The 16112-nt window shown below is 37.2% G+C and overlaps 1 protein-coding gene across 3 annotated transcripts in view; it reads left to right on the top strand.

The window, feature by feature from the left end:
• Window positions 1-16112, top strand: part of PHLPP1 (PH domain and leucine rich repeat protein phosphatase 1) — a 212719-nt gene that overhangs the window by 107817 nt on the left and 88790 nt on the right. For 2 of the 3 annotated variants that reach the window (XM_033425002.2, XM_004268066.4), the window contains exon 3: window positions 5361-5486. The exons of the other annotated variant lie outside the window; for it this stretch is intronic. In XM_033425002.2, coding sequence (XP_033280893.1) covers window positions 5361-5486 — 126 coding nt within the window. The remainder of the gene's footprint in view (window positions 1-5360; window positions 5487-16112) is intronic. 3 annotated transcript variants of the gene reach the window in all.

Here is a 16112-nt window from a genome sequence, read left to right as displayed (position 1 = left end):
ACTCCAAGCACTGGTAGGGGTATCATTACCATAATTATATGTCAGTATTTCCTGATTTTTAAATGATATGATAATCTGTTAATAAAGGTAAAGGTAAATTTGGATGAAGAAATGGGTTTTTGGAAATCAGGGGCATATTAAAAATTTTTTTCTTGATCGTTACTTGATCATTTAAAAAAATAGATTTGGCTAGTCTGTGAGGTGTGTTTAGGTCTATTTCATTCACCCATTTTGAAACCATGGCTTCTTAACTTCTGTTAAGCATTGAAGCATTAGTGATAGTTTATTACTGAAGATCTTGTCCTTTGGATGGATCTGAAAACTTAGTCATCATTATTACTTCCATAACTCAACATTAAAAATGCATATTTAATGTTTGATGCCCTGATAGGTCAACAATCTGTTTCTTTCTTCTCTGGTGTTAGGCATTTGCATAGGCAAATTTAATATAACTATTATTAAATATCCTCTGCGGGGAAGCCACTTTGCTTGGCGTCCCAGAAATACCAAGATGGGTAAGTCACCATCTCTGCCTTCGAATAGCTTATAATTACTATCTGGAAATGAAGGATGGACACAACAATATCTGCTCTACGAGAGGTGCAAAAAAGTAGGGTGGAAGATAAGTGGAAGAGATTACATTTTGTAGGGGGGAATCAGGATTTTGTGATGAAGGAGGTAGCAATTATGATAGAACTTGAAGGGTGAAAAATCTCTTGACATATAAAGGAGATGGTCAGAAAGATTATTGTGCTCAGAGAAGCAGAGGCAAGGAAGCAGTGGAATGTTCAGGTAAGGTGAGAGAAGGTCCAGTTATAATTAGCATTTTTATTCAGAGCTAGAGACTTGTTCTGTTTCCCAGGCCTATTACTGGATGTACTTCTACCATTGAGTGAATAGAAAGTTAACAGCTTCTTTTTCTCACAGACAAAGCTTGTAAAACCTGTTTTGTGTTACACCTTTAAAAATAATTGAGTATGTTGAAAAATTATATTAACCACGTTAGGAAAAAATAATTCACTCTTTGCAATGTGAGTTTTCATTAATGTTTGTCTTTCCTTTTCTCATTCTGTTCTGTTGTTAAAGGAAAATCAGAGAGTAAATGGAAGAGGTTTTTTTGTTTTTGTTTTCTAATTTATATAAAAGAGCTAGAAATGAGGTGTGAGATAGATGCTATAATTGCTGTGATAATCAATTTTGACACACTACTTGAGCATCATCATTAATTCGTGTTTTCAAATATAGAATTCAAATATGAAGTTAAAGCTCTATTAAATTGTTGAAAGACATTTGTTTAATAAGTTTTTATTCATGTACAATTATTATATTTAATTTCTTCTTTAAAATTGAACATAAATTTTTAGATAATTTACATTAATACTTTATGTAATATTTGTTAAGCTATGAGGCATAATAAGCTGAGTAACTGTTAACTTACTACTCAATTTAGGAAGTACAGCAGCATCAATACCAGTGTCTCTACCTGAGTTCTCTTTGCATCTGTCCCATTGCCTCCTCCTACCCCAGAGGAATCCACTGTCCTAGAATATGTATTCATCATTTGCTTACTTTTTTGAAATAACTTTTATCATATAACTATGTTTTGCTTGTTTTGATCTTAATAAAAATGGTATCATCCTGTTTGTGGTTTTCTGTGATTGAATTTTTTCACTCAATATTATGTTTCATAATAAGATTCCATATTACTTGCTATATATGGTTTTCATTTCTGTATAATGTTCCACTCTGTAAATGTTCCAAATTTCTAAAATATCTGAAGTAATTTTCTTGTTGATTGACATTTGGGTTGCTTCTAGTTTTCTGTTATAAATAGTGCTCTTGAGATAGTCTTATTTTGATATGCCTCCTGGTTTACAAGTAGTTTTTCTAGAGCAGCATTTCTTAACTCTTGTCGCTGTGCCTGAAGGGGACATTTGGTAATATGTGCAAGTGTTTTGATTGTCAAATGATTGGGTAGTCAGTTGATGTAAGCTAAGTTATGCTGTGGTAACAAAACCCCCAGATCTCAGTGACTTATCATAACAGTTATTTCTCACTCACACTATTTGTCCAGTGTGGGTGGGTGGAGATTTCTTTTTTCAAGTAATTATGTACGAACCCAGCCTGATGGGGGTCCTTCTCTCTTATAATATTTGTAACACGTGGCTTCCTTTGCTACTTAGGCAGGAGAAGAGCTAACTGGAGGGTCATTAGCTGGCTCTTGTATATCTGGTTGTAGAAGTGACACATGTCACTTCTGCTCATGGCTCATTGGCCAGAACTAGTCACATGACTCCATCTTAATTGCAAAGGTTCTGGGAAAAGTAGATAGTGTGTTTGGTTAATACTAGTATCTTTTGCTGCAAGGGGACACTATTGGCATCTACAGGGCAGGGGCTCAGAGAGTAAAATGTCATGCAAAAATATTAGACAGTCCTGCATAATGTACACAAGGAACTATTCAATCCAAAGTTCCTATAATGACCTCCTTGAGAAATATTGCTCTTAAGAGTGCAGTCACTGGGCTATAGGACATATATGCACATTTACTTTTACAAGATGATATCCAATTGTTTTCCAGGGTTGTTGCATCATATCATGCTCATATCAGTACACATTTCTCTACATCTTTGCCAAACTTTATTGAGGTATAATTGATATACAACATACTGTACATTTTGATAACAATTTGATAACTGTATTATACTTCCATGAGTACAATTTGACAGATAGTCCCCTTGTGCTCCTTTGTACTGTTCTGTCCCTACTTTTCTGCTCACTCCTACCCATTCCCAAAAAACACTGCCTGATTTTTGTCAATATGGATTAGTTTAAATAGCATTTTTATAAAGTTATATTTTCTCTTTGGTGTATAGAAATGTGGTTGATTTTTTAAGTGTTAATCTTATATCCAGCCACCTTGCTAAATTTTCTTATTTATTCTAATGTCTCTAGATTCTTTGGAGTTTGCTATGTAGCTAATCATCTCATATTCAAATAATGGCAATTTTCTTTCTTCCTCAATACATTACTTTGTCTTATTGCAATGGCCAGGACTCTAGTACAGTATTGAACAGAAAAAGTAAGGTAAGAGAGTGAGATCTCATCATTAACATTGAAGTTTACCTTACATAAATATCCTTTGTTGGCTTAAGTGACTTCTTTGTGTTCTTAGTTTGCTTAGAGTTTTTATCATGAATGATGAATGGGTGGAGAATGTCATCAAATGCTTTTTCTGCAACTGTAGTGGTGATCATACGGTTTTCTTCTTTAATCTGTTAATGTGATTAATGACTTTATAGTTCCAATAACGTTAAACCATCTTTCCTGAGGTAAATCCAACTTTTGTTCTTGGTATATTATTTTCTGTATTGCTGGATTCTGATGCAACATTTTGTTCAAGATAAGTGTTCATGACTAAGGTTGGCCTGTATTTTCCTTTCTCTTACTGTTCTGATCTGTTTTTGGTTATACTGGCCTCATAGAATAGGCTGGGGTCTTTTTCTCTTTCCTCGTTTGGTGGATGAGTTTGCACAAGTTTGCAATGATCTATTTCTTGGAACTTTGATAAAACTCACCTACAAAACCATATGAGCCTGATATTTTCTTGGTAATTAAAAAAGTATTCGTTTTCTTAAATGGTAATAAGACTATTTAGGCCTGTTTTTTTTCCCTTGATTTAGTGTTGGTAAAATAAATTTTTCTAAAAATTTGCCACAGAATTATTTATAATAATCTCTTTTTAATCCCTGCTTAATCTGTTTTGTCTCCCTTTTCATTATTAATATTTATGTCTTCAATTGATATCATTGATCAATATCAATTGATATTCAATTTTGTTAGCCTTTTCAAAGAATTGCTGTTTTGCTTTGTTAATGTTCTCTATTGTATATTTGGTTTTCATTTCTTTCTTTTTTTTAAATTTCTTTTTTAATTTTTTGATTTTTTGGCTGCGTTGGGTCTTCGTTGCTGCGCACGGGCTTTCTCTAGCTGTGGCGAGTGGGGGCTACTCTTCATTGCGGTGCGCGGGCTTCTCATTGCGGTGGCTTCTCTTGTTGCGGAGCACAGGCTCTAGGGTGCGCGGGCTTCAGCAGTTGTGGTTCGCAGGCTCAGCAGTTGTGGCACGTGGGCTCAGTAGTTGTGGCTAGCCGGCTCTAGAGTGCAGGCTCAGTAGTCGTGGTGCACGGCTTAGTTGCTCCGTGGCATGTGGGATCTTCCCAGTCCAGGGCTCGAACCTGTGTGCCCTGCATTGGCAGGCAGATTCTTAACCACTGCACCACCAGGGAAGTCCCAGTTTTCATTTCGTTAACTTCTGCTTTTTATTATCACCTTTATTCGGCTTTGAGTTCACTTCGTTTTTGTTTTTGATATTTTTTCCCTAAGTTCTTGAGATACATGCCAATTAAATTAATTTTCTGCCTTCTTTTCTAATATGAGTATTTAAAATTATAAATTTCCCTCTGTGTACCTGCTTTTGTTACATTCCATAAATTTCAGTACGTAGTACTTTTAATGGTTTAGTGCTAAGAATTTCTGTGTTTTGATTACAGATTCTTTTTTTTACCTGTGAGTTGTTTAGAAGTGTATTAACTTTCTAAATGTAGATTTTTAGTTGATTTATTATTGATTTTTAACTTGATTTTATTTTGGTCCCAGAATGTAGTCTGTGTGATCTTTCTGAAGTTTTTCACACTTTCTCTGTGACTTCGTTTGTGGTCCTTTTTGTAAATGAAATATAGGAAACATTCATTCTGTAAGTTAAACATAAGAGTTTGTGTAATATCATGTTACTTTATTGTTTGGACTTTTTCTCCTTATGAAGAATTTATTGGGAGTGGAAACTTGATTTGACTGTATCGCTGCATTATTGGGACTTGAAATTTCTCAATTTCACAATAAGCTAAAAGAAAAAAAACTTATTTAACATGCTTGAAGACCTCTTTTAATAAAAAGTTGTAATTCAGAGTAATACAAAAGTCCCCTAAGTAAAAATTCACCTGCAGTAAAAATTCTTAAGTAAAATCTTCAGTAAAAGTCCTCCTTAAGAGGAAGTAAGAACCTCAGCACCCTATTGTGAGGGTATAGAAGGATAAAAAAGGGAGTTGGTTACAATTTTAAACAGGAAGAAGAGAATTTCACTGTTGTGGGGAAGTCTATTGAAGGTAATAGTCCCCTTTTTGGTTTCCTTGTAATTCAGATTGGTTGGTCAGACTTAGGAACTTAACATGCTTTAAGTAGTAAGAGGCACACATAAAGAGATAGATGCAAAGCTGTGCAGGCTCACTGGTCTAAGGGACAGTTAATGAGCTTGGTAAATGTCCTGCTTTCTAACTTGTTTTTGTCACTCTTTGTTTTTATAGGTAGAAGAAGTGAAAAAACACCAGCACTGTTTAGCATTTAGCTCCTCTGGACCCCAAAGCCAGACTTACTACATTTGTTTTGATACATTCACAGAGTATTTAAGGTGGCTTCGACAAGTCTCCAAGGTAAGCATTTAACCAGGAACTTTGTTCAGCTTCTGGCTGGCTAAAGAGTTGCTTCTGCTTTACAAAATATAGTTATACACTCATTTTTTTTTTTTTTCAGATACTGCCACTAGTTAGCAATTTTCAGTCTTTTTAAAAGCACATTTTGGTGAAAAGTAGCTTTTTAAAAATTGTGTTTTATTTGCCCGTTTTGTTTATACTTAAAAAAGAATTCAGTGGGTAGACTGTCATTATTATCTTAACGTTGTAGAGAAGGAACATGAGGTTGAGAATATTTAAGGGACTGGCCCAGGGTAGGACAACTACAAAACCACAAAATACCCAGAGAATTGTTACAAATTTCCCCTTTTCCTCTGACCATTTTTCTTATAAGCAGTCTAATCTTGTACCATCTCCCTTTCACCTTTTCAATTTCTGCCTTTTGAATGGTTTGATTTCTTTTTTCGTCTTAATTATTTTTACCATTTTATAGTCCTCTGTTTAAATAAGATTACCATGACCCATGAAACAAAATACCTCTGTGTGTGTATGTGTGTGTACTGGAACCCACAATAAACTGATAAATAAGATAAAGAAATGCTGGTATTTCAGGTGCTGTGTGTGAGAATGTTTTTATATCACATTTGTATAATTATGTACAGTGGGTTAGATTGCAGTACTTTGTGCCTTGGTTTTGGGTGTGTTTATGAAATGATGAAACCTCCCTAGGGGGCAGAAGCATTACAGTGGAATTTGCTTTTATATTTTTGAATTTATAATCCAGTTTGTTATTCAAGTTCAGTGTGATTCAGACTGCTGCATGATGTAATTATTTGTCAAGTGAATGAATAGGGAATAACTTTGTAGAAGAGTTAAGAGAAAATTAGAGAATAATGTCTAGAAAGTCTTTTTGACATACTGGGCGCATTTGAATTATCAGGGGGAGAAAACTGTGTTCTCTGATGATACAATATATTTGGGAACATTAGTTTCTCCTTTTAGGAAGAAGCAATGGACAGAGTTTAGGTTGATAGGACTTTGAATATTCTCCCAACCTAGTAGGCAAATGGAGGTTCTAAACGTACAGGACAGCACCCCTACTAGAGAAAATGGGAAAGATGACACTTCTCCTTCAGACTTGCATGTAGAATTAATGTGATATTAGAGGCAACTAGTATATCTGTCTAGTTGTTTTAAAATTACTCTGGTTGTTACAAATGTGAGGAGACAAATATTATATAATATCGTGCTTTTAACATTAAGTGGTTGTATGGGTTCAAAGCGATAAGTCAATGGCCCATACTCTATTCAGAATAAAATGCCAAACTATGGTCAAACTGCAGTTTAAATTTCTTTCTATATGGAGGTGTTGATTTTTTAAATAAACTTTTTTTTCGAAGTAATCTTCTATTTACAGAAAAGTTGCAAGGACAGTATAGAGAGTTTCTGTATACTCCTCACTTGGTTTCCCAGGCATCTAATATTACCATGATACATTTGTCAAAACTAAGAAACCAACATTAGTACGTTACTCTGAAATTATTTGGATTTCACTAGTTTTTCCATTGGTGTTATTTTTCTGTTCCAAAATCTAATCCAGGGCACCAGAGTGCACTTGGTTGTCATTTCTCCTTTGTCTCCCCTGATCTCTGACAGTTTTTCAGTCTTTCTGTGTTTTTCATGACCTTGACAGTTTTGGGGATGTAGTGGTCAGGTATTTTATAGAATGTCCTATATGGAGATGTTTTGACCTTTTATATCAAATGCAGTGTAATAGCTGCTTTACATTCTTTTTCGAACAAGTCAGAGGTATAAATTCTTAAACAAACATGGATAAGGATGTAAATAGAAGTTTATGTAAATTATCAAGCTTACCAATGACAGATTGCTTTTATTGAAACAATAATAACAGAAAGATTAATAGGTATTGAATTTAATAGTCTTGTATATTAAACATCCACACAATTGATAAATCACTGTTCTAAAGCCAGCAAGCATTTATTAAGCACCTTCTGTATGTCAGGTATGTATTTTATGCACTAGGATACAGCAAAGGACAAATCCAGTTTCCCTCTCTGGGTAGGGCTTATACTGGAGAGACAAACCATAAATAAGTAAACAGAGAAGAAAGAAAATATCAGTTAATCATCATGCTATAATACAAAGTGATACGACAGAGAAGGATGGGAGAGGAATAACTCTGAGGAGGGGACATTTAAACTGATACTTCAATGAACAAAATATCTGATTATTTGAAGATCTGGTGGGGGTAGCTTTGCAGGTAGTGGGAGAAGGGAGTGAGAGAGCCCTAAGACTGGAAGGAGGGATGGTGAAGGTCAGAGAAGACAAGGGTCTTCTGTTATAGAAGAGGATGAAAAGTCCGGATTTTGTCATTGGCATAATGGCAAGCCATTAAAGAGTTTTCTTCCAGAAGGTTCCATGATCTCACATCACATTGGCTGTTGTGTAGAGAATGGATTGTGGAGGGCAAGAATAGAAGCGGGGGGGGGCCTGACCGTCAAGAGGCTCTTGTGGTGTATTTTAGGCAAGAGGTGAAGGTGGAAATGGAGAGAAGTGAACAGATGTGTTTTGGGGATCAAGTGACAGGTTTACTGATAAATTACATAAAGAGCATGAGGAAAAGGGCAACATAAAAAATGGCTTCTAGGTTCTTTGAACTGCTGTGTAGATTGTAGCCTCAGTCAGAAACCATAGCACGAATTAGACTCCATATTTGCGCCTTGAAAACTAGCAAAATACAGTTCTTCACTTCAAAGAGCTTCTGTTCCTAGGGAGACAGCAGAGAGGTGGAGTGCAAGAGGAAGATTATTAAATATCTCTTAAATAAGGTGTGAAAAATGTTCATTTCTAACTTGTGGCAGGTGATTGTAAATGTCAAGTGTTAGCTTGGTTAGTACTCTTCCCTGTTGCTGGTTGGTTAATATGCCATTTCTATGGTCTAATAGGGTGGTGTCTCTGTAATGAGGCTGTCACTCCGATTATCCAAACCTTGAACGGGTTCAGACATCAGACCTCTCAGTAGGAGGGGGTGGGGGGGAGAACTGTGACACAGGAGCACATGATGGTGGCAGAATGAGGAACAGGAATGTTGGTGTGAGTTTCCCTTTTCCCTCATTATTGTGTGGCTGTTAGGAACCATCTGATAGGTACGTGCTGAAATGTAATGTAGCTACACACATGTACATACACAAGACTGCAGCTTACATTTCACACTCCCAGGAGGGAGGGGGGACTTTGAGTTAATTACCTTAGATTACTAGTATTAACAAGTACTCAACTGGTAGTTAACTGATATTAACTAGGACGAACTTGAATCAGAACCTTAACCTCCTCTCCCTTCAGAATGGCTCTGAATGTTTGGGGAGGCCAAATGGTGTAGGAGTAAAGAGTTTGAGTCTCAACTAAGGAGACCTGGGTTCTAACATTTACTGGCCGTGTGACTGTATCTAAGTTTATAAATTTTAAGCCTTTTCATTTGATAAAGGAAATAATAATAGCACTTACCTCTTAGTGCTTATATGAAATATGCATGTCATGGACTTACACTGGCACATAGTAAGTGTGTGTGTGTATGTATGACTGACTAAATAAATACATAAATAAAAAAATAATTTTATGACCATCACTCCTGCCATCATCACTGACTGGCTGGACAATATATATATTTTTTAATGTTTTCTGTTTTTATGTTTATTTTAAGCATAAGACACACATATGCTTAGCTTATCTGAACAAGGAACATTCTGCTGCTCTTAACCAGGACAGCAGCCTTTTGGGGTAAGTAATTAAGCATGGCAGACACTGGGGAGAAAGAAGATTTCTTCCTGAAAAGTCAGGGGTAGGGGATAGAGGGCAAATATTTTAATAAATGCAGATTTCAGATACAGTGTCTTCCTTTTTGTCAACCCCAAAAACCAGATACACATTTCAAAAAATTTTAGAAGTTGTTATACTTAGTGAATTAAAGGGGAAATGAGTTATAAGGGTCTGATTAAAGAGGTGTTAGGTATTATAGGAGGAATAAGTGCGAGAACTCCCTATTTGGGTATGAAACCCATATAAAATATGGCCACACTCTTTAAACTTTGTATGTTGAGGAAAATCCTATGATAGTGTCTTTTCCTTTAACCCCACATCATGGGAGGGTAGGTTGGGGCTGCTGGAAAGAGGATTAGAACTCGGTCCCTTTGGGATAATGTGTGTATGGGAAGCGTGGAGTGGCACCGGCTGACCATCACAAGCCACTTCTGCTTCTGGCTTCTCCTTTCCATTCTGTTCTTCCTTATATGTAGGTCTTAGGAAGGTATACAGTTTAGTCACACTCAGGGTTACTATGGAAACAGTTTCTTTTTCTTTTCTTCTTATTGAGGAACAAAACATTCACAGAATGGATTGTCCATATCCTGATGTTTAAATGAGGATTCACTTTAATAACTATCTGAAAGAAGGACAAACCAACAACAGGAAGAAATATCTGAGTTTCTGATTCTTAATGACCATCCTCACCCCAGGGTGGGAAGACAAAAAGAAGCAAATTCCAATGATTTTTGAATTAAAATGAATTAGATAATTAATTTAAAATAAAAATTCTTTATTTTCAGTTTATGCTTCTGGATCTTAGCTGCAAGAAAAATGTTATTCTTTGTTCCAGTTTTTTTAGTTGACTTTGTGAACATATATAAAAGGTTATTAATTAGCCGTGTTCTACCAAGATAGGCTCTTATATACGTATTATTTTTTAAACTTAATCTTAGCCCTTAGTATTGCTTGCCAAAATAACACCCGAGGCTGTCCCTTTAGAGTTTTTAATTTGGGGTGGGTGTTAGTGGTAGTTACTGTGGAAGAAATGGCTCCTTTGGGAGGATTACAATGTTGATTTTAAAGTCATCCCTGAAATATTAATGCACGGCACTCTTTAAAAATTCAGCAAACATCCTGTTGTATGCTGTGCAGAAAGGACTCTGCTAGCTCAACATGGGTACCTGTCCAGCGTGTCTTCAAAGTGGTTGGTGGGGCAGTGATGCGAGGGGGAGGGTAGTAGTTGAGGGAAGAACAGGAATTGCAGAAGCGCTCCAGTACTTCTGTAAAGTACAAGTGACTTTACAGAAATGCTGCCCCGGCTGTCCCTCTCTGTGGCCCACTTTTTGGAGTACATTGGTTTTGGACATGTTGATTGATCCTCTGGATTCTCTTCAAAGTTAGTCTTCATGTGAATCTACAGCCTAAGTCGTACATATTTTTAATTTAAAGTCTTAGTCACTTCTGGGACACTGTATTGTCCCACATTAAAGTCTGTTTCTTGATTTCAAGGAAGCTTAAAAGAGAATTTAGATCATTGATTTGGTGTTGTGCATGAATGCGGGGTTTTTTGTTTGTTTTTGTTGTTTTTTTTCCATGTGAAAGGCATTTATTTCTTATTAATTAATTAAAGTATGCATGAATGTGTTTTTAACTTTTCATTATGGAAAATGTCAAATATTTAGAAGTAGAGATAATAACACATACCTATTACTCAGCTTCCCCAATTCTCAGCTTGTGGCCAGTTGTGTTATATGAATATGTTGTATGGCCCAGTGGTATAAGTTGACGCCTCATAAGGCCACTTAGTTTGTCCACATAGCTCTTTCCTTGTTGATCAGTGGTTAACAGGCTGGCAGTTGCCAGCCATGGTGGCTATCACAGTGCTTATCTCTCTGGCTATCTTTCTTTTAGTATTAATCATAGTATTTTAATTCTAGGCCATCTTTTTTTTTTTTTAATGAAAAAAAGTCACCACGTTGAAGTTGTGGTTGCTATGATATTTTGGTTCACCCTTAACATGCATAGTGTAGGCAAGTCAGGGCAACATCTCATGCTGAATTAAAGATCATGTGAAATGATGAGTAAACATCACCCTTTAAATAAGAATAAGATTTCTTATTCTGTGAATCACAGTTGAACTTTTGCTTTCATGTGCTTAAAAAGAGTGTTTTATTGTCCAGATTTTACTCAAAGAATACTTCACTAATCACAGAGTCAAATCAATCTGGTGGAATAGGATTGTTTCCAGCATATAAATTTGTGTCATTTGATGTAGTTGCAAGAAACCCTTTAAGATCACTTAGTCATCTTTTGCACATATTTACACGTATTTTGTCTCTTAATTTGAAGTGTAATTTAGGGAGTGTTCTGCTTTTTGTCAGCATGGTTGGTCACTTGTCTTTTAGGGATTTTGCTGTTGCTGGTTACATTGGGGTTATAAGGGTAAGAAGCTGTGATCTCAATCCTGTTCTGCTAAGGAGTCCAGGGCTTAAAGGGGCTTTATTTTTGGAAACCCTCCCTTCACATTTTATACCCATTCTTTAGATAAAGAATCAAGGGCCGTTTGACCATGACAATCTAGCAAGTCTATGGCAGAATCTGAAGTAGAATTGAGGGTCTGAGTGGCATGGATTTTAGTTTATAAAATGTCACCCCAATCCCTAGAGAATTGCTCTTGTACCAATTCTGTAGTGAAGATATGAGAAAAGTTTGGAAATTCAGTGTATGAAATATTTAGGTACAGGAAGCTTCAAGGAGGTAATGAGCAAGCTGAGTTTGAAGGATGAATAGGAGTTCACAACAAAGACAAGGGGAAAGAGCATTTCAAGGAGAGATAAAATATCTACAAAGGTACAACTGTGTAAAATGTAAATGTGTAGTCATATCACAGATGTCTGAGCAATGTGAAAAAGGAAAAAATGGAAGCTAAAATTAAAAGGTACTGCCAAGGACTTCCCTGGTGGTGCAGTGGTTAAGAATCCGCCTGCCAGTGCAGGGGACATGGGTTCGATCCCTGGTCCGGGAAGATCCCACATGCCGCGGAGCAGCTAAGCCTGTGCGCCGTAACTACTGAGCCTGTGCTCTAGAGCTTGCGTGCCACAACTACTGAGCCCATGCACCGCAACTACTGAAGCCTGTGTGCCTAGAGCCCATGCTCCGCAACAAGAGAAGCCGCCACAATGAGAAGCCTGTGCACTGCAACGAAGAGTAGGTCCCACTCGCCGCAACTAGAGAAAGCCCATGCACAGCAACGAAGACCCAACACAGCCATAAAAAAAAAAAAAAAGGACTGCCCATCTGGATAGTTTCCTGTTCATTCCATTTTATTTTCTTGGGAAAATTTGACTATGTTACCAAACATCATAATTAACTTTCCAATATAGTTACACAAAAATTCATATTGTGGAATCTTTACTTATTATACATATAAATAGTTTATGAAATTAGGGAATTTAGAAATTCTGCTTTGAATTTAAACTGAAGATAAAGTATTTTGGATTACATTAAATTTTGTTTTTCTAATACATAATACTGTGATTTAGTGAAAATATTAAAATGCTCTCTTTGCAATTATAATTATGCTTCATCTTATTTCCACATTGCTAATCCCTTCTTTTTTTTTTCTATAGTAACAATTGGTTTTGAAATCCTAGTGAATATATTCCTAAAGAAGGGGTTTCTCCTTCATTCTAAGTCATTTCCATTTAAAATTATTTAAATTTATTTTCTTTAGAGTTTTTCAATCCACTTTTATACAAATGAAGAAGATACCTAGTTTGCTTACTGTATCCTGACAGAAGCAGCATGCTTTGTGAAACAGTTCTGACTTGTGTACTTTACATGTTAAACTCATCCCATGTGTCTCCATCTTCCCTTCTTGTGTCTTCCCACCCTCCCTCCCCTGTTCTGTCAACAGCTCTGTTGTTGGGGGTGGGCAGAAGGTAGTGAAGGGTGAATGAGAGAATATTTATTCCACCTTTTCTCTGTGCTAGGCATTCTTCTAGGCTCCACTTCTAGCGTCAGGACTTCAGCAAATGGAAGAAATGAGTTCCTCCTGTATTTTATCTGTATGTTGTTATCTTTAGTAAAATACATTTTAGATTTTAAGGGAGGAACATACAGCTGTGTTTTTTTTGTTTTGTTTTGTTTTAATAAATTTATTTATTTATTTACTTTTGGGTGCACTGGGTCTTCGTTGCTATGCACGGGCTATCTTTAGTTGTGGCAATCCGGGACTACTCTTCATTGCGGTGCGCGGGCTTCTCTTGTTGCGGAGCACGGGCTCTAGGCACGCGGGCCTCAGTAGTTGTGGTGCATGGGCTCAGAAGTCGTGGCTCGGGGGCGGTAGAGTGCAGGCTCAGTAGTTGTGGCGTACGGGCTCAGTTGCTCCACGGCATATGGGGTCCTCCCAGACCAGGGCTCGAACCCATATTCCCTGCATTGGCAGGTGGACTGCTAACCACTGTGCCACCAGGGAAGTCCCTACAGCTGTGTTTTAAAGTTATAGCATGTTATTTTAAGATTGGGAAAGGCCCTTGTAAAGTAGTCGCCCAAAAGGTAATATTAGTTTTCTGGAACAATTGCCTTAACAATTACTTGTCATTTTCTTTAAAAGTGTTCGTTAACCTTAAAGTCTAGTCATCATCAAGTGGCTCTTAGTTGAGAGAATTAGAATTTAAGATTTGAGAAGGACCTTGTGGACTCCCAGACTTACCTCCCGCCTAGAAAAGGTCTACAGCCTTTCAGATACCTATAGTGTCTGACAAGACAGCTCTTCCTTAGAAGTGAGCTGAAGTCTCTATCCCTATGCCTTTGACTCACTGACCCTAGTTTTGCTCTCTGGTTTAACAAAAGGTAATCATACTCACTCTCCTATTTGATAACCTCTAACTGGAAATTTCTATGATTTCCATGCCCTCCCCCACCTCTTAGCAATCTACTTTTAGGAGAAACATGTCTGGTAATTCCCACAATTTCGTCATCACTTGGTTTCCAGATCCCTTCTCTTGCTTTTCCCTTTGGGTGCTCTGCAGTTTCTTGACATACCTGCATATACTATCTGATGAGCACGAGTATGTGACCATGGTTTTCCTTGCTTTAGACATTATGTCCAAAGTGAGTTATTCATTCATGAGGTCAACATCAAAATGAAAAGACTCTTTGCTTTTCCCCCCAAATTGTTAATAGATATATTTTGTTAATAATATAATCATTTAGCCAACTGAATTGATGCCGTAGTGACAACAAATAGTGATAACTAACATTTTGGTAACTTTTTTCTGTGTGCCAAGCGCTATTCTAGATGCTTTATAGTATCCCTGTGAGGTCGGTGCCCATAACATTGTGTGAGGTCGGGCTTTACAACAAAAGGAAATAACCTTTGAGGAGATATTATCATCTCCACTTTGCAGATGAGGGAACTGAGATGTAAAGTATCCAGCACTGCTTTATGCAGGGAGTTCCTCTTCCTTGCTTTTTCTTTAATTGTACTTCCAATGTTTTACAGTGGCCCGAAGGGGCAAAACAAAACAAGATTCAAATAATAACTGAGGGCTTCCCTGGTGGCGCAGTGGTTGAGAGTCCGCCTGCCGATGCAGGGGACACGGGTTCGTGCCCCGGTCCGGGAAGATCCCACATGCCGCGGAGCGGCCGGGCCCGTGAGCCACGGCCGCCGAGTCTGCGCGTCCGGAGCCTGTGCTCTGCAACGGGAGAGTCCACAACAGTGAGAGGCCCGTGTACCGCAAAAAAAAAAAAAAAAAAAATAATAATAATAATAATAACTGAGATTTACTGAAAATGTCAAAGAGAAGTACTTCAAATACACAGTTGTCAGTAGAATCCAGGCAGCTCAGTATTAGAATAAAAGGTGATTTACCAGGCAGTGTATTGACTGGGGTGTGCTGCTAAGGACACTTGAGCATAGCCACTGATCACTGATCTTCTTAAATGATGACCAAGACGTATTTAGGAAATCTGAGATGCCTTCTGAGTCACCCAAAGCAAATTAAATTGGTTTCAGTGTTGAGGGGACTACTGTTGTCTGACTTCAAAAACTGGTCAAGTATTGCTATATCAGGAACTTAGCATATATGATTAACCAGATCTCTACATCTGGTCGTCTTATATTTTGAAGTTAAATCATTTTAATCTGAGTGTTTAGACTAATGTAAAAATACATAGTATCTTATGAGTTTAGTTTCCGTGATATATTTACTTGCCTTGCAAGACCCCAATATTTGTAACCCAGAGTATTGGATTATCTGCAACTGCTCTGAACAGTTAAATTCTTCTACTCACTGGTCTGATTTATTTTATAAAGTAAGGAATACTGGAATAATTGAAAAAATATCAGTGAACTCTCTATGTTAAACATACCAGACCTTGTATGTTAGACTGGTACTTAACCAGTGAGGTGTATGTGTCATTTGTATTTTAAATAGAAAACAAGTAGCCTGTTTCTAAGAGAGCATCATATAAGTGTGCATTTATGTTACTTCTTTTAATAGAAAATTAGAATGTAAGTTTTTTGTGGTTAGCAATCTTTTCCCTTCTCCTTTGCCGAGGAGATGCTCCCTTTGGGGGCTGCCGTGATGGAGCTCAGAGACACTCTCAGGTGGTCATATTCTAAAGAGCTTGTTTACACATATTTTGCTAATAAGGAAATGAGGAAGGAACTCTGAGTTCAGATTTGATCTCCACCCAAGCCAAGCTCTATTTTTCTGTTCTTACTGAGAAACACAATGGGCTTTGTGTGTGTGGAAGGAAGATAACTGTTAGAGGGACACGGTTAGTGATTCTGGAGGCCGCGGGTACCATCTTCTCCGA

Source organism: Orcinus orca, chromosome 15, assembly GCF_937001465.1.
Source record: "Orcinus orca chromosome 15, mOrcOrc1.1, whole genome shotgun sequence".
Classification (NCBI taxonomy): Eukaryota; Metazoa; Chordata; class Mammalia; order Artiodactyla; family Delphinidae; genus Orcinus; species Orcinus orca.
Note: the sequence above shows the minus strand (reverse complement) of the source record. Positions and strands in the feature narration are given on the sequence as shown.